This window comes from Monodon monoceros, unplaced genomic scaffold, assembly GCF_005190385.1.
Source record: "Monodon monoceros isolate NGI ecotype Baffin Bay Population unplaced genomic scaffold, NGI_Narwhal_1 Contig4001_ctg1, whole genome shotgun sequence".
Taxonomy (NCBI): Eukaryota; Metazoa; Chordata; class Mammalia; order Artiodactyla; family Monodontidae; genus Monodon; species Monodon monoceros.
The window spans coordinates 1-22,604 of NW_021699909.1; the positions used below are offsets into that span (position 1 = coordinate 1).

General features: G+C 54.0%; 1 protein-coding gene across 1 annotated transcript; it reads right to left on the minus strand.

Annotated features, from left to right (window-relative positions):
* Positions 1–407: 407 nt before the first annotated feature.
* On the minus strand, positions 408–20,768 carry LOC114883680 (plexin-A4-like; the record flags this gene model as incomplete). Its single annotated transcript, XM_029201605.1, has 8 exons — positions 20,751–20,768; positions 20,248–20,254; positions 14,744–14,868; positions 14,114–14,213; positions 12,798–12,988; positions 11,341–11,510; positions 7,164–7,376; positions 408–558 (listed from the first exon to the last, which is right to left on the minus strand). Coding segments are annotated over exons 1-8 (975 nt in total), but the record flags the coding sequence as incomplete, so codon positions are not given.
* Between the last annotated feature and the right edge of the window lie 1,836 nt (positions 20,769–22,604).

A 22,604-nucleotide genomic window follows, 5' to 3' on the forward strand; every position in this document is an offset into this window, starting at 1 on the left:
CTATTCTATTCTATTCTATTCTATTCTATTCTATTCTATTCTATTCTTTTCTTTTCCTTATGACCTGCCCATGGAAGTGGGGAACTATTTGCTTAAAGATAATTAGATCAGAGAGAGAAAGGGAAAAAATCAAGGAGAGGGAACAGCAGGAAAGAAAAAATAAAGAGAAAAAAACAAAAGAGATACTTGATCTATATATCTGAAAAGAACAGGGATTAATGTAGAACTGATAAGACTGGTATGTTTCTAGCATCCCTGTCTTTAGAGCACAGCCCTCAAGTCCTGGGTGGTAGAGTTTCCCCAGCAGACGTGGGGGAGGGGGTGTGTCTGACAGGCTGCTCCGGGCAGGGATTTCTGGGTCTCTGCCCCAGTCCTTCCCAGCGGGCCCCGAGCAGGGCAGGGCTCACCTCCTCGCTGTACTTGCCCACGTAGGAGAAGATCTCGGAGAGCGCGCTCATGGTGTTGAACTCGTTCATGTGCATCCGGGACTGCTCAGCCAGGTACGCATTCATGTCCTGGTCACTGATGGCCGGCATCTTCCCGATGTCCGAGTAATACCTGCCGAGGCACGAGAGTGAGGAACCGTGTGTGCGGGGCAGAGGAGAGATGGAAACTCCCAGCGCCGGGTCTGGGGCCAGCGGGTTCGGAGGGTGACCCAGACACTATCAGAGGGTGGACAGGGTGGGGACAGGAGGAAGGAGCGACTATCGCCTGCACTGGCTTTGCTCCCGGCTCCTGGAAGAGTGGTCCAGTCTGCCTTGTGTGTCCTTCTAACTCCCCCTCCCACAGACGCAAGACATCCCCTCCATGGGGCCTGAAGGCTCTTCTAGGCAGTTGCCCTGCCCTGATGCCCCCCCTCTCTGAGGTTAGCCAGGAGAAGGGTGGGGCTGGGGGCCGCTTGCGGGGAGAGGCTGGCAGAAGGCAATCAGTCATTGTCACCTGCAGCTGTGCACTCCTGTCAACTGGTTAATTAGATGCCAACATTTACATTTTTAATTTCTGAAGTTTGACATTTTATGCAGCAACCCCCAGCTCTCCCACTAGAGGGGAGTTGTGTCGTTTCCTAATGAGGAACTGAAGGGCCCTGGTGCCCCCCAAGACAGGTGCTTTCGGCTGTGGGCTACGGGAAAGAGACCAGGCACCTGCAAAGGCGGGGGAGCATCAGGGCCGTGGGGCAGCACACCCAGGAGTCCTTGTGGTGTCCCAGCTCAGCCCACGGTGAATGCCCGCCGCTTCATTGGTGGGGAGAGTGAGCCTGGGAGCTTAGAACAGAGGAGGGTGGCGGGGACAGTCACCAGGGTGGGGACTAGGGTGAGGCAAGTGAGGCAGCTGGGGAACAAAGTTTTCAGAGAGTCACTCACTCTCACCTGGGAAGGTGCAGGTGACAATGACAGGCCTTGGGTTCCCAGAACTCAAGGCTTGATCAGGTGAGTGGAGGGAGTATTCTCAGAGGCTCTGGTTCATTCTCACCCTGGACCTCAGCCCTGCATCTCTCCCTCTGCATCCCTTACCATGCTGACCATGAATCTCTCAGTCCTGTGCCCACCTTCACCTCTGCCCCTAGGTGCCCAGGAGTTGGGTGGCAGACTATCAGAGGTGGCACTCGTGTGCTACTCCAGCATCATGCTCAAGGGCCTGCGTGAACGACAGGTCAGTTTGCGCCAGGGCATCCCCAGGCCGGCAAGGATTGGCAAGGGGTGGGCTGGCCGCCCTACTGGAGCCACAGCCCTGCATGGAGGCTGTCCTGCCTCCGGCTCATTTGGACTTCCTTTCTTCACAATGTTATTTCAGTGTGGGGTCCTCTCTTCCCTCGCCCTCCCTCGTCTCCAGAGCCCTTGGGCCCCTCAGCTCCTTGTCCTGTTTCATTTTGGTTCCTCTTTTCCATCCCAGAAGAGCCCACTCTCTTCCAGGCCTGACTCCCACCCCAAAACATCTTTAGGGTCCCCAGGGTTCCAGGTAATGACATCCCAGGTGTTCAAGTTCCAAGGAGAGACTCGATGCATTGCCTCTATTTCTGGAAGGGAATAAATGCAATGTTCCCTTTGATAGCAGAGAACCAGGGCGTCAGTGGTGGCCCCAACCTCGCCACTCCTAAGGAGATTTGTGCCATCGTCCCCTCGCGACTCCATGCCTAGTGAGCAAATACATTTGTCCGGCAAAGGGTCACATCCACAGGTCGTATGGGGGGAGGAAACAGGAACAAACGAGCCTCTCGCTTCTGTGTCATGGCCAGCAGCCAGACGCAGCTCTGGCAACATGGCTGGGCCCAGAGTTTCCTCCAGACAGTTTCACTGTGTCACCACGGACAGCCAGACCTACTGACCGCGAGGAAAACCCCAGGATCCCGATGGGACGTGATCGTCATCAGGAGCAAAGACTCCTGCCCTTCCCATTACTTGCTCCTGAAACCTTACAGGTAGGTGGACGGCTCTGTCAGGCTTTCTGCAAATAGCATGAGGCCTACTACTGCGACCTTAATGGTTGTGAGGGGCCTCAGAGCCCAGGTTAGGGACCACTGTCTTCATGGGAAACAGCAGTCGCCCGGCACTCTGTCCCTTCGCAATGGCCTGCTTTTACCGCACTAAAAGCCCAGTCCTTTGCTCCAAAGAGGATATACAGAAAATGAGTCTGTGTGAGAAAGAGAGGGAGAGGGTGTGAGGTGGGGTTGAGAGGGGAGTGTGGGAGGGCAGGGGTCTAACTCCTCACCTGCAGTCATGGGGGCAGACGGCCTGGACGTGCTCTGCGTGATTCCCCCTCATAGTGAGGTCAGGTCTGCACGGGGCAACCCGCCCCTCCTCTGCTGCCTGTGTGCAGAGGGCGCTGGATGGGGCCAGCGCACGTCGGTGCCACACACAAGCCTACGAGTGGATCGACCGCATGTCCTCACCTTCAGCAAGTTCTAAATGGCTGAGCTGAGTGGCTCTGGGCGGTCTGATGTCCTAGAGGAGTGTGGGGCTTGAGGTCTGCTGACATTCGGCCCATCCTCACCCCAAGCCCTGCCTGGAGCTAAGTGGGCCCACCCCCCCTGCAGGTCTCTGCTGCCCTTGCCTCGACCTCTCCCTGCTCCTCTCCAGGGCTCTGCCCAGCCCCACTCCCTGGCCAGCACCCCTCGAGCCTGGCAGTGGCCCTGCTGCTCCGGCATCGCTGCACTGTGTACACAACTGCTTCCTCTCGAGCGCCTGCTGTGCTGGGGCTTTGCGCTGGGCTCTGCCACTGAGCAGCCTTATTGATTGTGAAGAATGCAATTATGTCCCATTAATGAACTTCACACGAGTGCTCTTATCAGCTAGCTGTGCCGTGAGGAAAGGAAAGGTCAGCCTGGGCTCCTGTGCTTGAACTTGCTCCCATGGGATGTCCTCCTGCAGGCGAGCCCTTCTCCAGAAGGGAACCAGGTGGGATGCCAGCCCCACTGTGGTCCTGATGCTGGTCCTCAGGAGCTGCAGGGCCCCAGAGAGCTGGATTCTCTGCTGTTGCCCAGTCTGCAGTGTTTTACATTCATGTGCTTCTGTGAGATGCACCCAGTGTGTGATGGTGGGCACCCCATCTCTGCCTTTAGGATGGCCCCAGTGATTGAGAAGGTGGTCTCCAATGCCCTGGACTCTTAGACAAGAACAAAGTATCCTCATCCCTTCAAACACCTCAAGGATGAAGGTGCAGACGTGAAGGACATTTAGAGCCCAAGGCTCTGATGTATAGATACTTACTTTTCAAGCTCCTGCATAAAAGTCTTTTCCTCTGTGTTCATTCACTGACCTCCCCAGGCCCAGCAGAATCAGGACGTTGCTCCCTGAGTCCCCACAGCTGATGGGGCTTGCTGAGGGCCTGTCTGTGTGTCCTCCTTGACCATGATGAGGGCCACAAGGGAAGGATCAAGTCTAATCCATCCCGAGCGTCCAGTGCGCCCACGATGGACACCGTAAATGACCCATGGATGAATGAGTAAGTTAATAAGATGTCCATACTTCACCTCCAGTATTGCTCCCAGGGTGAACTGTCACAAGTTTTATATTTGGAATGGATGGCTTCTTTAGGAGGCGTTTTTAAATATTCAAGATTCTTAGCCTGTTTCGTGTGTGACACAGGTGAGAGATGGCATCCCAGCGAGTGGCATGCCCCGGTCCGATTCCCAGGGGCCCATCTGTGGCTCCGTTCTATTCACTGCTACGTGGAAAACCTGTGGCTGCAGGTAGGGGAGGCTGCGGTTGCCGCGGGGTTAACTCCAACTTAAAGTGAGAGGCAACCACTCTAACGTGAAACGCGTGCTGCTGTTGACAGAGAAACAGAGATTTCTGCTGCTCATGACACACCAGTCTGGTGACAACACTGTTGAGTTCTGCTGGCTAAGATGAGGGTAGCAGTTGGTTGCTACCACGGAACCAAGAGATTCTTCTCCCTTTCACTAGATGTGGCCGTAAGCAAAACCCCTAATACTTGGAACGGAGGCAGCAAAGACTGGGAGTCTGCAGTGAGGCCACCAACCACAAGCATTGCAAGGTATGTGGAGGCGGGAATGGGATGGAGGATGGATGAGAGGACAAGCAGAAGGATGGGAGGGATGTGGGGTGGGAGGATGAGTGGGAGAATGGGAGGGGATGGTGGGGGGATGGGTAGATGAAGAACTTCGAGGAGGTAAAGCCTGCTTAGGTATGCTAGAGTGACTTGGGCTGCTCAACCAACAGAGTTAGTGAGGACTCCTGAAGCCGTATGCTTCCCACCCCCCTATAGAGAGGGCCACCAGGATAAACCCTGTTTCTCAGCCGTGAGGACAGCAGGCCCTCCCCCAGATGTGCGCAGGGCACGCTCTACGGCACCGAGGCAGTGAGCCTGGGCCCTGTGTGCGCTGTCTGCAGGCTCACAGCAACCGAACATCGAAATCAGAAGTGGGCAAGCCCTGGCCACAAGAAAAGGGCCTTCTACCATCGTTCTTCTGAACTGGAGGCTGCCCGTGCCCTCGGCAGGCCAAGGTGGGCGAGCAGGCTGGCTGTGGGTCCTGAGCAAGCTCTGTGCTGCTGGCCTTCATTTCCCAGCAGCAGACAAGCTCAGAGGCCAGCCTCCTCGGGAAGGGAGACTGGAACTGATCCCCTCACCACCGAGGGAGGAAGCACTCTAGGCTTGATCTCCAGACCTAGCTGTGCTATTTCCCAACCCCTCTGTCTTTGTACCCTCATCCCAGAAGGGGAGGAGAAATGATTTGGGACCCCAAGCAAGTGAGAGATGACTTTCCTGAGAGTGCCTTTGGTTGTTAAGAAACGGGCGGGATAAGAAGTGGAGACCATCAAGGCACTCCTAAAAATAACCAAATGGACTGGGGTTACTTGTGAGCTATAGCAGCTGTGTGGCACAAATCTCATTTAGCACCAAGTGAAAGGGAGACCATTAGCCCGGCATGTGCGTTATTCTCACCTCTGACTAACCGGGCCATTCTGGGGAAGTATCCTCTACACAGTTGTTTCATAAATGCTCCCAGCCCTTCACATCCCGGCTTTCTCCCTCCCTGCCCAAGGTCCCATTGCAGTGACACTGCACCGGGACAGGGATGACCAGAGCCCAGCTGCTGCCTCTTTCTTCTCTCTCTTTGCTGAAGAGCCAGCTGACCACACAGGAGAGCCTGCTCCTCCTGGCGGCTCTGTTGTCAGAAGAATGAGCCACTGTCGACGCAGGGGGAGGTAAGAGCCTCTTTGGTAACTCAGACATAATCAGGTACGAGGACAAAAAAGTGAGCTGTCTCTCTGACAGCCGAGGCTGGAAGCCCACCACATGTACCAGCAGGAAGGGGTGAGGGAGATATCAAAGAACAGAGGGAGGGGGAAAACAGAATGCAATTCTTCCAGCAGAACCATGCTACTGGGGTGGCCAGGATCCCACCCCACTCTCGGTTATTCCCTCTGTAAAAAGGGAAGGCAATTTTCAACTATAAAGATGGAGACTGTCTCTCTTCCATGGGTGAAACAATATTGTTCATTTTGTCTCAGTCAAGAACAATTTCTGGTCTCTGTCTCTTCAAAAAAGCACCAAATCTGAGTTTCCATCCAGGTTTCCTATCTTTCAGCTACTTAGAAGAGAGAGGGACTCTAAAATCAAGACCGCCATGTAGAGGTGTGCAGGTTGTTCACTGCACAAAGGTGCTTGGTTGAGAGGGTGAGCTAGGACTGACGGCTAGCCTGTCACTCAACAAACCAGGCATCCTGGCATGGGGCCACATCGTCTGGTAGGAAGGGGCACCTGCCTTAATTCACACAGACACCATATGGGTTGGCAAAAGCCCTGTCTAAAAGTATCATAAACTGTAGAAAAGAGCTTTGGGAGTCAGCTGAATTTGGGGATCTGCTTTTCTCTTGGCCACTTAAGTCATCTTGGACGGATTACTCAACCACTCTGTATGTATAGTTCTTCACCTTCATGGGCACAAAATGAGCTTATAAAGCCTGTCCTCTTATATTCCGGAGCTACTGTGATGAATAAATAAATAGACTTTCAGCTGGTTGTTTAGCTCAGGCGCCTGGCATATGGAGCTGATACAGCCCAGACAAGCCATGAATGTTCTTTACCGTGAGTTAGCTTTGTACCCAGAGGAACCCAGCTGCACAGCGCACAGGTGGCCCTCCCATCACAGGTGCATGGCTGAGACTGGATTAGGTTAGGGCCACTATGGCTGGGAAGGCACCGTAAGGGCCCGGGCATCAAGAGTTCATCGTGCTGAGAGTCAGGGGACTGGGACTGTGCGAAGCTGTTCGGTGTGACAAGGACGTCCCCACAGGACACTGGAAGAACTGCCAGATGGACAGGGGCAGATGGGGACAGGCCTCCAGCCCGCCTGTGGCAGGATGCTGTTCGGTCCCTTGGAGTCTTTCTTTTTTTTTTTTTCGTTTTTTAGTGGGCATCAGAGCAGGGAACTCTATTTCCTTTCTGGGCCTAGAAAGAGCTGGGCCCTCCATGCAGGGGAGCAGAGCGCAGTGGCAACTTCTAGCCATGTCCCATTCTTGTTTCAGCTGACAGTACTGGGTCCGTGGACTGTGGGTGTCACCACTGCAGGCTGGGGCTTCGTGCGGGACCAGTCTGCAAGCCCTGCCCATTGTGGAGGGGAAGGAAGGGGTCCCACATCCACCAAGGAAGTTGCCTGCTGCGGCCCAGGGCCTACCTGGGCTCCCCGGCCCAGCACTCACCTCTCCACCCAGTTCTTGTAGCTAGGGATGTCCTTGGCGTAGAGCAGCTTGTTGGAGGGGGAGTCCTTGCCCAGCCGGTGCTCCGACGTGGAACAGGAGTCCATGAAGGTCTGGGCCACCACCGACAGGCAGGCGTCAGTGATGCTGCTCTTGTGGATGTCAAACACAAACTGGGGGTTCTTGATCATGTTGACCCAAAACCTCAGGGGCAGGCTGTGTGGGGGGAAGAGGCAGATGGTCAAGGGAGCTGGGGGGCAGGGGGCACTGTACATTGACCTAGAGAGTTCCCTGGAGAAAGAGAAAAGGCTGGGAAGCAAGGGTTCTGAGGGGCCTTCTCTATGTCATCAGTTCACTTTCCGGGGACGTGGAGATCAGCAAGGTTGAACAATCTGTTCAGAGACACGGCGTTGATGGGCACTGGAGGGCTCGACACCCAGCCTGGACCACAGGACTCACCATCTGCCCTGAGAACACAAGGCTTTGGGGTCCGAGGCAGCCATGACAGGTACTAGAAAATGGAATTTCTGACTCTCTATTCCACTGTCTGCCCCCTATGCCACAGATACAAGGCATGTCTGGTTGGCAAACCTTAAATAGCCTGGAACCTGGGCTTTGTGTCTTATTCTCTGCCCTCTACTGTATGACTGGAAGAAGCCACGCCCTTCCTGCCTGGTCGTATGGGCTTATTCCTACATGGTGAGAGCCCTGGCACTGAACAGTTCAAGTGGAGCTAACTGATTCCCATCCCTAAGCGGGCAGGCTGAACAGACCCCACTCCCGGCCTCTCACCTGCCCCGTTGTGTTCCCTCCTTCCCCTCACTTTCTTCCAGTTAGCACCTGCTGTATACCAGGAGCTATGCTAGCAACTGGGGGTCCAGTGTGAATAAGACCCATCCCCTGTCCTGCAGAAGTCTGCATACCACTGGGCTCGTGGTGATGTCAGATGTGCAATCACGAACTTTGGGTGTTGGACCTGAAGGATGGGTGGGGTCCAGTGTGGGAGCCAGGGAGGTGTGAGCAAGTCTACCCAGAGGGGCGTTATCTGGAAAGTCTTCCCAGAGAGGAGGACACTTAATGGTCTCAGTATTAGAGATGCAGATGAAAAGCTGAAGGAAGAGGAGAGGAAGGTACTGCCGAAGGGGAGTGAGCCAAAGACAAAGCGGAGATGAAACCTGCAGCGCCGTCTGCTAACGGAGCCACCTGTCTGTTGCTAGAAAGGGTCCCGAGGCAGCGGGCAAAGCCTGCCCGCCTGCCCCTTTTGACTATACTCTGCTGGCTCTCAGATCCCGTGGCTTCCATCCAGCCTGTGGAGACGCAGGTCAGGAAACGGGGTGGCACCCAGCAAGGGACCGTGCATCTCCCTCCCTCTGCCTGCGCACCGTCACCTCCTGCTATGTGCCCTGATGCTTTACTGTGGCTTGGTTGCTGTCCTCAAGGTTGGTAATAATAGTTACAATGTTTGCGTGTGTTTGGCTTGCCTCTTACAACTTAAACTCTTTTGAATTACATGATTTCAATCCAGCAAGAACAAGATTTCTATATTTGTTGTATCTCTCAGCAGCCAGCACGTACATACAACAAAGGCTAAAATACAGTAGGGCCTCATATTCAAGACTGCCAGTCAGTCAACAAGTATTTATTACATTCCCACAAAGTGTGCCGTGCAGGCAGCACCGAGGTCTAACAATGGTAAGATGTACTTGTTTCATCCTGGGAAATCCAGAAGAGGAAATAAAGGGACGGTACAGAAAGTTCTGACACTCAGGGGAAAGTCAGGGTCACTGCAACTGCCCAGGGGAGACCATGAGAGCTGGGCTCAGAGCCCCGGATGAAGGACTCCCGGCTGCCCAGCTGATGAAATCTCCGGTCTACATCTTCCCGTTTCCGGAAGTCCCACCTGGAAAGGGACTCTGGGAGCCCATATTTGCTGCATGGTTGTTTCCCCCCAACATTCCCCTTCCTTCAGCCAGCTGTGCTGACAGGCAAATCGAACAGGGAAACCACAGCAGCTCCTGCCTAATGAAGTTTTTGCATATTATTAACATTAGCGGTGGCACTAATCTCTGGTTGATTGCAGCCACTCAGGCTAAATGAGTAGGAGGTTTATTTAAAAGAGAAAAGGCAGGGGAATGTGGAGGAAGGTAGTAGGGGAGAGGGTGAGCTAACAACTTTGGCTAGGAATAAAGAAACAATCTCTTTTCAATCAGGGACAACTAACTCTTAAGTCAATATGCAGACTTCATAATTCCTGGACTAACTTCGTCTTGCCCAGGCGGCCACGATCAGGGTCAGGGGAGTGTGTCCTCTGGTGAGGGCTGGTACCGCTGTCTACTGCCTGGGCTTTCCTTCCCTGACACTGGAGCTTGTTGCGGTAACACCTGGCACTTGGAAGAGCGGGCAGGAAGGAAGGTTCTGCCCTCCCTCCAAGAACTTTATGGCATCTCATCGTTGGAGGTGCCCTTACCTTACCCCAGCGGGAGGTATGAGCTGAAAACAAATGGTTTCGATACCATTTCAGGGGGATGTACTTGTAAAGGGCTACAAGAACAAGGGGGGATGTTTTGGAAATACCAGCTCTCCCAGCACCTGGATAAGGTCTGGGCAGGGCATTCCTTGAATTCTGAAGGCTGCAGACAGTTAACTGGGGTGGTAAGTAGGAAGACCTGGTGGCGGAGAGAAGCAGACTGGGTAGATCAGGGGCATGCCCTTGGAACAGCTCTGCAGAGTCATGCTAAAAAGATGGGCAGAATGCAATGCAATCTTACCTAGAGGCAGGCACTGGGAGGGACAAGACCTGCAGGCCTTTCAGAGGCGAGAACAGCCTTCACCCAGTGTACTGGGCTGGATGGGGAATCCAGAGTCTAAGAGTCTTATTTCAGAGAGATTTGCAAGAGCTCCACGGTGCAAGATCCTCTCTCACCCAGAACTACTGTGGGAGCAAACCCTACTCTTCAGCTCTATGGCCCAAAGCGCTGTACCTGCCTGATTTCCCAATTTTAGTAGCGATGCGCTATGCTTCAGGTGAAAGAGAGGAGGAGCCAGAGCATCCTACATTAAATAACGTTTCAGTGCCACAGGCTGACTCCTGCCTAAATCTAGGTTTTGGTTTGGGGCTTGGGGCTGGTTGTCAAGGCACCTGGCTGAGCCCTAGTACCACGTCACTCCTAGCAGTTAGCAGTTGGTGGGTGCTGGGCAGCAGGCTCGTGCTGCTTTGCAAGAATGTTCTAGGGAAGAGCACCCCAGGACAGGGACCGTGTAAAACTACTGGGAAGGGATTCTGGAACTGAAGGGGCCAAATATAAGGCAGCTTTATCCCAGGTAGAACTCTCAAGAAGAGACCGTCTTGGCCCTGCATCTTCATCAATATTTATTGAGTCCCAGCTTTCTGCAAGGTTCCATCACAAGAGCTGAATACTGATGTCTGACCTTGCAGTCTCAGACAAAAACACAACTGACACACAAATGAAGGGAAAGGATGATATATATGCTAAAGGAGAGAGGGGACCACGGTGAGACACCTAGAGGGTCATTTAGGACTTAGAGGATCCCCTTGTCTCAAAGACACAGTAGTTATGGGACGGTCCCTTCCCCAAAGGGAGTTTGGGAAGGGGGTTTGTGGAAAGGGAAGACCACTTCTTGAATAGAATGGAAACTCTCCTCGTTCACCTAGGTCACTCCTAGACGTGCTTCAGGCTCCACTTAAGAGTTGCTGTGAGATGCTGCCCCTCTACAATCCAGCTAGCTGCACACATGCATCCCCTCCTGTCGCATGTGCCTCTCTGTCCGAACAGCTGCCCTCCTGTCTCTTACCCGTGACTGTCAGCCCACGGAGGGCAGAAGCCTCAGGGTCTAACATAGTGTCAGGCACAGGGGAGGGACCTGGATGTGAGAGCCACCTGGCTGCCACATCTGGCATGTCCATTTTTGCTCATTTAGTTGGTTAAATGGTTACTGACTGATTGATAGGAAAGAAGGATGATTTGACTAGAGGGAAGGGAAGTGGGTACACAAAATAATCGGGGAGGAGGTGAAGGCCCCAGGAGAGCGCCTGCTTAGAGTCCCTGCTGGGGAGGTGGACCCCAGCCCCTCTCCCCCTCTGCAAGGCCTGAGGCCCGCCTGAGCTCATGGACTCCGGGCTGGCCTCTCCTGATTCATCCTCTGCTCGCCCCTCACTCACCAGTTGCTCTTCCAGGTGTGGCGGACGTGCGGGTCGTGGATGCCGTGTTTGTCTGCCTGCTCATCCAGAAAGTCAAACATGTACTTGATCGCCAGGGGCAGGGCGGAGCCGCGGTGCGCCGTGCTGAAGATGGTCTCGAAGAGGTCGTCCACAAACTTCTGCAGTGTGCCCTGCGGAGAAGGGCGCAGGTTCAGACACAGCTCGCCTGCCCCGTGAGCTCTGAGGCTTTGTTTTTGTTTTTTTTTTGCGGTACGCAGGCCTCTCACTGTTGTGGCCTCTCCCGTTGCGGAGCACAGGTGCCAGACGCGCAGGCTCAGCGGCCATGGCTCACGGGCCCAGCCGCTCCGCGGCATGTGGGATCCCCCCGGACCGGGGCATGAACCCATGTCCCCTGCATCAGCAGGCGGACTCTCAACCACTGCACCACCAGGGAAGCCCTGAGGCTGGGTTTTGAGATCGACTGGCCTCCCAGATGGCGGGCGGAAGGGAGGACAGCGCACAGCCACGCCTGCTTGGGTGAAATCCTGCAAGTGCATATGTGAAATCTGCACCCTCCCCCTGCCTGCCTGCATCTGTCTCGAGCAGCTTTACATTTCCCCGGCACGTAGAAAATAGATATAACACCGATAACTGGACCTAAGGAAGCCTTCCTCTGCCAACAACTCGGTTTGGTTTAACACCCTTTGATGGTGTTATTTTAGCACTTTTCACAAATGCTAATGAACAGCTCACTCGGTCAGAGCAGACAAACACAATCTGCTGGTTCTGTTTAGGCGTTATTCACGCCGGCTAATGCACAGTTACTCATTTGCCTCTGCAGAGAGCAGAGCCGAGGCCAGTCTCGGGAGTGAGGGACTAACTGGGATGGGACTGCGTCACCTCAGAGAAACGCCACAGCTGGCAAATCCCTAGCATCTCTGCTGGTGCCCCCTCTCTCATCCACTCACGCGCATGCTGCTGGTCAGTGCCGGTCTCTTTCCCAGCACAGAGCCTCAGAATCCTTCTCAACCCACTGCTGCAGCCAACCCCACCCATACTGGATCCGTGAACCAGGATTAGAAATGGTGCCTGGAAAGTCACTGATGGAGCCCCAATTCCCATCACGACACCCCAGAGAAGCAGTCATTCTTCCGTTAGGCGTGGCAGAAGACTATGAATACACGTGATTAGTGTCTCTCTATTTGAGCGAGGGCAAGAGAAGGGACGGAATCAAAACTTCTGACGGCATGCCAGCACGGATGTATGGGTGGGGTTGGCTGCAGCACTGGGTTGAGAAGGATTCTGAGGCTCTGTGCTGGGAAAGAGACCGGCACTGACCAGCAGCGCGTGCGTGAATGGATGAGAGAGGGGGCACCAGCAGAGATGCTAGGGATTTGCCAGCTCTGGCATTTCTGTGAGGTGAGGCAGTCCCATCCCATAACCCACAGGTGCCCCGCAACCTGTCTGAAGTCCCATACCTTAGTGGCCAGCAGTCGTGTCAGATAGATTTCAGACACCATCTTGCTCCCCCGGTCACCCTCCTTCTGGTCCCCGTGCTCGTGGTTCTTCACCAGGTGCCACATCTTGACGCCACTCTCCAGGTCAGGGGTGATCATGGGTGTGCGTGAGCGGAGGCTGTCAGGGCTGCCCGTGTACCGGATCATGTTTTCTGCCAATGCAAGGACCCCACGCGGGTAAGGCCACCCAGCCTTCCGGCCCATCACTCACGACACACCTCGGCTCCACCCAAGGCCAACTCCGATCCTTCCTGCATTTGCAGGCGCTGTCACCTTGCCTCGCTTCCGTCCATTCCTGAATCTGGGGCATTCTCCCACCACCTCCGGAAACTCTCTGTGGCTCCTCCACCCACTCGGATTCCCCTCCCTCCTGCACTTGCATCTCCAGCCCTTGTTACTCAATTTGTAAAAATAGAAGCTTGTCCTTTTTTACGCTTTCCTCATGAGAGCTCTCAAGTCTCAGGGTGTGCTCTGTGCAGCCAGCTGGGTACCAATGAAAGAGCAGGGATCCTGTCTCCCCAAACGACGGCTGACCAGCTTAGTGATCGCCCTGTCACTTGTGTACCTTCATCCGCCCCTCTCGCCTGGACCAGTTCCTCCCACTTAATTGCTGAAATGTGAGGTGTGGTGAGATGAGTGTTGAGCAGGAAAAGAAGAGGCAAGCCCCACTGTGTGCGGGCACCGTTCTATGTTGTCTTATATATATTTTCCAGAACCATCCCGTGAATTTGGTAGTTTTTGCAATCCCTGTTTTTGCTGGTAAGAAGGCACTCCAGGCTTCCAGCCCACATCCTGTGCCCTTTTCCCAACCCCGAGGAGCAGAGACCAGGGTCTGTACCTTCCCTCCACTGCTTCATAGCGTGTGACCTTTACACGTCATCTAGCCTCTGTGCATCTGAGTTATAATTTGCTAATCTGCATAAGAGGGGGAAATAATAATTATTTAATTCACTGATTATTATGAACCTGACGTTTGATAAAGAGTTATCACGAGTGTGAAAGCATCTTAGAGACTGTAGGATGCTCAGGAAGGTTAGACTTTCTTCTTGTTTTTGAGGATGAAGGTCCTGCGCCTGCATCAGAGCCCCTGCCCGGAACCAGAAGCCTCCTTTCCAGGCCAGAGTTCCTCTCTGGTGGCCAGCCTGCCTGACTCCCCCCACCCACTCCCCACCCCCGTGCCCCATCCCGGGCGTCTGCTGCCTTCCAGCAGTGCTGCCAGCAATGACAACAGCTGCTCAGGGCATCCTCTCCTCCCCAGAATGGTTCAGTGAACTCACCGTATTTACTTGCCGAGGTCCTGGAGACGGTGGAGTTGTTCACTGCATTGTAGGCTGTCACCTGCTTGGACACTAAAGCCACCACAGAACCATCCGGCACCTACCGGGAAAAGGCAGGTGAGGGCCTGGGCACAGAAACTCTGCCACCCCAGGAAGTCAGGACAAGCCAGGATGAACGTGGTCCTCAGGGGCAATCAGTGCCTCACCGAGAACCAGGGGACCAAGGAGGCTGTCAGCTTTCCTTTGACGCAGCACGACAGATCTGAATACAGAATCGTAGTCTATGTTGGGGTTCACTCTTGGAGCAACTCTGGCAAGAGCTTCTCACCAGCACCCTCTGTCTTGATGCTTCCCTGGGGGAGCACCCAGCCTTAAACTCCGGGTACCACAGGGTCTGTGCCTATGCCCTGTGGGAAGCATGCACCTGGCAACCTATCTCCAAGGAGGTCAGGGTTTCCTGGCTGGGGGCCACATTTTCCCTGGGTCACTAAGGGCACATGCAGTGCTGGTGAAGAAGTGGATTTAGGGCTTGGTAAGAGCCTCAGGGCAGCCCTGCTATTCAAGGACTGAGACTCCCAGGGACCTGGCTGCCCAGTTTGCTAGCCCCTCTCCACTCCACGGTCACCTCACCTGGTAATGCGCCAGGGTGTTCAGTCTCTTCCAGTCATTCTCAATCTTGGTGGTGATGTCTTCATCCTGCAGGATCATCCTCGCCCCGCTTCCTTGTCGCCATTCTGTAGGGAGAGCAGTCGCATCTCAGAGAGGTCCTCAGGGCCTCCCATGGGACCCTGAGGACCCCTGTGCAGGCACGTACATGGCACCTTCTCAGGGGTGCATCCGCGGACAGACAGGTGCTAGTAGACACTCCCAGAGGAGGGGTGCAGAAGCTCTCAGCATGGGGGGGGGCCCTGAATTCCAGTTCTGGTTCTCATCCAACAAACTACGTGACAGAGGTAGGAATAACGTCACCCCCGTGGCCCACCTGTTCCCAGCAGTGGCTGTAAGGCCAACTGGCCCGAGGCAGGGGAACACAATCAGATTCACAGGTTGCATCAGACCGAAGTTCTCTGGACCACCCAGTTCCAGAAACTGCCCTGGAGACATTCCGGACCACCCAGTTCCAGGAACTGACCTGGGGACTTTGAACCCGGCCCAGGGGGGGTTCGAGGGGCGGGAACGGTCCCCCAGGATACCCGAAAAGACCACCAAATAAGGAATACCCTGCGCCCTCCCAGATTCACCACACCCCTTTCCCTTCTTCCCCTATAAAATCTTGCCCAACCCTTGCCCGGGTGCGACTTCTCTGGCCCCTTTCTCTCGGACCAGTGAACCTCGCCCCGGAGCGCTCCCTAATAAAGCTCACTTGAAGCTTTCCTCTGTTTCGCGGTGCCGTTTGTTAAGATCCGACCTTACGGTGGCCACATCTGCAAGAAGTCTTTGCTTATTAGCTGAATGAAAAAGGCAGGTGAAGGCACTTAAAGTACTAAGCAAATGCAAGGCGGTGTCATCACCGTCATGTACTCTTTGCTTGATTGTAAGGTCTTGGAGCTAATGAGACCAAGGCTGCAAATTCGGTCACTGTGCACCCTGTTCCTGTTCTAGGGGTGCATCCTGTACCCGAAAGCTGGCAGGTGGGCCACCCTTGGCTGGGAGACTGAGTAAAAGTGTATAGAGGGACCAGCAAAACCTATTCTCATGCCCAAGAACAGCCTCGTCCCCACAAAGCTGATGGGGATAACAGCCTCTTGGTGATGGATCCAACACCTAATTATCTGATGCCATAGGTATATGCTTACATCCCATGTTCTCCTCATAGGCCCAGACACCTATAACACACGGGCTTGTTGACAGATCCCACATGGGAAAACAGGAGACTGTTTCTCATCTACCAAATCCTCATCGCCACACGTGGTACAAATCACATGGAGATGGAGGCACGTACATTCCAGTCCTGAACTGTTTGCACATGGAGACCCAGGTGCATGCCAGACACAGGCCAGCTCTCGTGCACGGGCACGTACACATCTACACCTGCACACACGTTCACACGCACACACCAGAAAGGAAAAATGGCCTTTTCAATTCAAATACAACATGTGTTCCTGCCAGGAAGCCAGGAATCTGGTTTCCAGGCAGCCACTACCCCATTCAGTGCCTCACAGATGCTGAAATTCTGAAACAGGCAAGAGCACCGGGTTTTGCAGCATGTGGTTGGGGGCTGGAGTGAGTTACCCGCAGTCCTTGTCTAACCCCTGCCTTGGATTTTTCCTACAGCTCGCAGACACACATATTGTCCTCCCTCCCTCTGTTCCCCTCCTGTCAAGGCTGAGCTGGGGGTCCAGGACTGATTCCTTCCTGCCTTGTGTACTTGGCATGACCAGTGCTACAGATGAAAATCAGACCCAGGAAGGGAGCTGCCTGCCCTTAGGGGGAACAGAGATGCTCCTAATATCCAAGTCCCTGTCTCCGGCTCCTGGGCTTGTCTGCTGCCTGTTTAGAGCTTCTTGTAGCGTCAGGCTGTCCCAGGAATGAAAACACGAGGATGCCACGCGTGTTCGCCGGAGCGGAAGAGCCTTGAGAGGTCTCTGGGGATTGACCATCATTTAGTGCTGTTGATGGCACAGCTGGAATGATCATGGAGGTGAGGGCCTCGGGGCAGGTAAGGTGGTAGAGGAAAGGGGAGATGCCTCACGAGGGCAAGTGGTCAGCAGCATTCTGTTTGTTGTTGTCATGTTGTTTGTTTTTGTTTTAAATTTTATGCAGGTTGGTATGGGTGCATGTTTTCTGAGTGGCTAGGGGAAAATAAGCAGAATGTCTCCCAGCTGGTGAGAGAGCGAATTATGTGGTACAGAGGGACTCCGGTGAAGACCAGCCGGGGCCAAGGATGTGGCAGTGGCATGTTTTGTCCCAGTCGCACAGTGGGTCCTGAAAGATAAAGCCTCGTGGGTCTCCCTGCTTCCCTGGTGAATAGTGCCAGGGCCAGTAAGTCAGAGGCTGCATGGGTGAGGGTACAGGAGGCAGGCAGTGTTCTGCATTCCCCACCTGGGGGCCAGAGGAGGAGCTGGGGCCGAGCTCTGGACACAAAGTCTACCGGCCGGACGCAAGGGAAGAGGAGTCTCCTTCACTGCAGAGGCCGTGGGGGCTTTCTGGTTTATCAGCCGCACTGGCACCCTTGCTGATGGCATTGTAGCACCTCTCAGGGGGATCTGAGCAAGCCACACAGCCTGGGGGACTGAGCAGTGACAGCTGGTGACCAATTCGGGAGCGAGAGACAGGACTTCCTTGTTCCACAACTGGCCTGAAGTTGTGCAGTGCGCAGCCTGTGCAGCCCTACTGAGCAGCCCTGACTCTGAATCATGTCCAGTAATGATGTAAGCAGATGAAGGTCGGTCTGCCATCTCTGTCCCCAGCCGAAAAAACCAGGACCGAGTGTGGCCATGCTCCCCCCAGGGCAGTCAAGGAATGATGGCTTGTCCTTAGGAGTACAAAAATGATGCTGCCAGATGCCTACCAGCAGGGCTAGCCCAGCACCTGGGACACAGTAAGTACGTGATGAGTATTTACTACATGAATAATACATCAGTGAAAGAGTGAATAGACGAAAGAAGGGAAAGAGTAAGTGAGCGAGTAATGGCTTATTTTCCAAGCGGTGAAAGGCTTTTCTACCTGTGTGCTGCTGCTCCACGGTGGGCAGACAGTGAGAGGTGAAGTGTGAGCCGCGCTGTTAGAACCTGGGACAAAGGAAGAGCTGAACTCCAGAACCTCAACTGGGCACGTCCACTGCCCGAAGTGAAAGCTCTCTGAAGTGATTATCACTCATTCTTCCGATTTTACGACTGGGAAATTAAAGAAACAGGCTGGGAAGACAGACCTGGAGGTCATCACAACTCGGAGCTCTGAAGCGCGGTGCCAACGACGCGCGTGAGCCACCCAGTGTCGGGAGCATGGAGGAAGGGACGTGATGGCCACACTGGGATGCTGGCGGGTAGCTGCCTCCCCTCAAATGCATACTCTGAGCTCCCTGGGGAGCATGGCGCCTCACCAGCTCTGACCCTTGTGGCGTGTGCATATGCAGGTGGGTGCACAGGCACACACGTGTGCGAACACACACGTATGCACACACACACACACACACACACAAGTATAGCATCTCACCCCAGGCTGAGGACACTTAAGGCCTGCCCGCCCCGCCCCCAGTCCAGTCCACCTCTCCTCAGACCCATCAAAGGAAGCTTTAGGAGGGACTGACCTGGAGGGATGAGGGGGGAAGGAGGCGCCCACCAGGCTGCTTAGAACTGGCCGAGTCAACCCCGCTGATCCACAAGGAACCAATTTCAGAGACAGCTGTCTGCCCTCCCACCCCGGGCCACCATTCCTCCCCATGGGGCGCTGAACAGAGTCTCACCAGCCTGCACAGGGTCCTCTTGACCTCCCAAACCAGGGTCCCGAGCAGAAGGCTGGAGGAAGAGACACGACTCTACCGCCGCACACCTGTCGGCAGGTGAGCCCCAAGGAGACAGACAGCCCAGACACCCTCGGCAACCTGCCGCTCCGAAGTGCGGGAGCGGCATCAGAAAAGAGCTGGGACAGAATCAGTGTCACTGCAAACAGTCGGGAAACTGACTCAGGAATGGGAGGGGGGACCACCTAAATATGGTTTATTTTAAAAAGGTATAGGGCTTCCCTGGTGGCGCAGTGGTTGAGAATCTGCCTGCTAATGCAGGGGACACGGGTTCGAGCCCTGGTCTGGGAGGATCCCACATGCCGCGGAGCAACTACGCCCGTGAGCCACAATTACTAAGCCTGTGCGTCTGGAGCCTGTGCTCCGCAACAAGAGAGGCCGCGATAGTGAGAGGCCCGCGCACCACGATGAAGAGTGGCCCCCGCTTGCCACAACTAGAGAAAGCCCTTGCACAGAAACGAAGACCCAACACAGCCAAAAATAAATAAATAAACTTCTAAAAAAATAAAAATTAAAGTATAATTTTATGGTGAGAGCAAGTTCTAAAATACAAAATAATCGAAGTAGGAAACGTGGTGCTTAAAAGAAGAAATTCCTAAATTGAATGGTGCTGTCTGCTTTCAAAGCCTTGGGTCGTTGTAAACTGTGAAGAGCTGTGCACTGGCTAGTTGTCGCTATTCAGGGAAGTCCGGAGAGCTAAAGGGAAAAGCAGACTGTGCTCTGCTACTCGATTTAAGAGAGGTAAGCTAGAGCTTAGTGGATGTTCTTGAATATGGAATAATGCGGAGGAGGCTCTGGTGGCGCTCCAGGGTGGTGTGCCACGCCCGTGCTGTGTCAAAGAAGAGTTCAAGAGGCAGGGGGTGGGCGGTGGGAAGGAAGAAAGGTGACCTAGGTAGGAAAGGTGACCCAGGTATTCATATGCAAGGCATCTAGGGAAAACTGCTGGCTCTGACCTCCCTGCCCGCAGCCCCGTGCCCTGCTCCAGGCTCCAAGCACAAAGGACAGACACACTCACAATCCAATTTGTTACACTTCCACCTTCCAGGGAGAGAGGGAGGTGAAAGAAAAAAGAAAAAAAATCCCATTATTTTTATCTGTCCTTCCCATCAGGTGCAGTGGAAAATGCAAACTGGGGCACAGCTGCTGTGAACTCTTTGTATTTCACTCAGAAGATAGTGTATCTTTTTATTGCATACAGGAATTACTTATTTGAAAAAATATACCCTTTCAGACAGAAGGGGTGGCATAGTTCTGGGGCTATTGATGGGGTATTTGCTTTAAACCAGAGGAATCTCTGGAGGTCACGGCCTGTGGAGGAGCCTGCGTGGAAAGGGAATGGATGTTCTCTCCACCTCCCTGCTGTGTGACCAAGGCCCAGGCTCTGTGCCTCTCTGAGCTGCAGAGTCTTCTGTGCAGTAGAACAGAATGGTATCAGTTACTTCCTCTGGGGAGTGAAGGGAGGAAACAAAGAGTCCCTTGGCTCAGAAAGACAAGTGTCCAGCCTCCTGCTACTGTGCGAAGCAATGAGGAACTCCTAGTCACGTTGGTCCCTCTGTGCCTGGCACAGAGCTTGCCCCAGGGCAGGCTCTTATGATATGTCGGTCGAAGAGTTTGGTGGTGTAAGGGGGTACCTATACCCGATACCTGTGCGTGGAAAGGGGCATCAGCTTACCCGATACCTGTGGGTGGAAAGGGGCATCAGCTTGGTGAGGACAGCCTCACATATAGCAGAGCAGGGAGCCCCTGGCACTGGGCTTTGAAAACTCCCAAGGCCCACCTGCCCCAGCGCAGTCCCTAACTCCTGCCTGGGATATCTTTCCTTCCCTAGATTCCAACAGACTGAAAGAAAGGCAAGTTCTGTGTCCTTCACTTTGGCTCTTACAATGGTTAGTTTTATGTGTGAACTTGTCTGGGCCACAGTGCCCAGATAGGTGGTCAGAAATTATTCTGGATGTTTCCATGAGGGTATTTTTGGATGACATTAATATTTAAATGGATGGGCTTTGAGTAAAGCGAATTGCCCTCCATAATGTAGGTGGACCTCATCTAATTAGGTGAAGGCCTGGGTGGAACAAAAGACTGACCTCCCCTGAGCAAGAGGGAATTCTGCAGCAGCTGCCTTTGGACTTGAACTGCAACGTGGCTCTTCCCTGGGTCTCCAGCCTGCTGGCCTACCCTGTAGATTTTGGACATGCCAGCCTCCACGCTAGACACTGAATGTTTGTGTCCCCCCCAGAATTCACATGTTGAATCCTAACCCCCAATGTGATGGCATTTGGAGGTGGGGACCTTTGGAAGGTGATCAGGTCATGAGGGTGGAGCCCTCATGAATGGGATTAGTACCCTTATAAAAAGGACCCCAGAGAGCTCCCTTGCCCTCTTTCTGCCATGTATGGTCCCAGCAAGAGGACGGCCATCTATGAACCAGAAAGTGGGCTCTCGCCAGACACTGAGTCTGCCAACACCTTGATCTTGGACTTCTCAGCCTCCAGAGCTGTGAGAAATAAATTTCTGTTGTTTATAAGCCAGCCAGTCTATGGTATTTTGTTACGGCAGCCCAAACAGACTCCTCCTAGTCTATTATTAATTAAGTCCTCCATAATTGCATGAGCCAATTCCTTCAAATAAATCTTTCTCTATGTAAACATATCCTATTGGTTCTGTTTCTCTGGAGAACCCTGGCTAATACAGTTCCCCATCTTGGCTCTTTAATGCCTGGAAAAGCAGGCGAAGGGGTAGAGGGGGTGGCGTGGGAGAGCTTCAGTCAGAGGAGCAATGAATAGAAGTGTCGGGAATGAGGGGCTAGGCCAGGCCAGGCACCACTGATGATGAAAGGCAGGGGGAGGGGTTGGGGCTGGATTTACTTGGGGCAATTACAGAGGCAGCTTAAAATGCCTTTGCTTCTTTCTGAGCTGGCCTGGGACAGATGTCCTCGCCTTTCCAGGGGCTGGGCATCAGGAGGGGGAAGGCAGTCTTTGCCCAATGCCCTCAGCTACAGGAGGAGGAGGCATAGTGGGGGAAGTGAGGTGGAGGGGGGATGCTTGGCTGTCTTGCCTCTGTCAACACATGTGGCTCAGAGTCTTCTCCGTGCCTATGTGTCCCTTTGGCATAGATTAATTTTTGATTATAATCACACCTTATATTTGTAAACTGCTTTCAAAGCACTTTCACCTACATGATGGGAAAAACTCGCCTTGCCTCTCTCTCCTTGGGGGCCATGCAACTGAGTCAAATCAAACCTTGCAGAAGAAGCATTTGGGTCTCGGAGGAGGCCCCATTTTCTTTGTTATCTGGCTTTGGTAGAAAGAAGACCAGAGTTGTGGGAGCAGCTCCAGACCCTGGACTTAATAGAAAAGAAGGAAATTCCTCTGAAGAGCACCCATCATGGGAGGCCTTTGTGAGAAGTTCAGTATGACTCCCGTTCCCCAGAAGGATGGGGCCCTGAGACTCAAACTGCCTCCTTTCTTTGGCTTCTCCCCTTTACCCTCCCTGCTGTGAGGCCTTGTGCCTCCGGGGTGGCCCCTCCATCCTCCCCAGCAGCTCCTATGATGGGAAAGGTAGGTCCTTTGTCCTCTTGGGACCTGGCGAGCACTGTGTCACTGGAGGCCCAGCCCCCGGCCTGAGCAGCCTCTAGCTTGAGAGAGTAGCAGCTCTCAGGCGGGTCCTGGTTGCTGCTCAGCCCTCAGGCTTCCTTCACTCATGGTGGACAGCAGGAAGTGGATGGCAGGAAGTGGACAGCAGGAAGTGGATGGCAGGAGGTGGATGGCAGGAGGTGGACGGCAGGAAGTGGACGGCAGGAAGTGGATGGCAGGAAGTGGATGGCAGGAAGTGGATGGCAGGAAGTGGACAGCAGGAAGTGGATGGCAGGAGGTGGATGGCAGGAGGTGGACGGCAGGAAGTGGACAGCAGGAAGTGGATGGCAGGAAGTGGATGGCAGGAGGTGGACGGCAGGAAGTGGACAGCAGGAAGTGGATGGCAGGAAGTGGACAGCAGGAAGTGGACAGCAGGAGGTGGGTGGCAGGAAGTGGA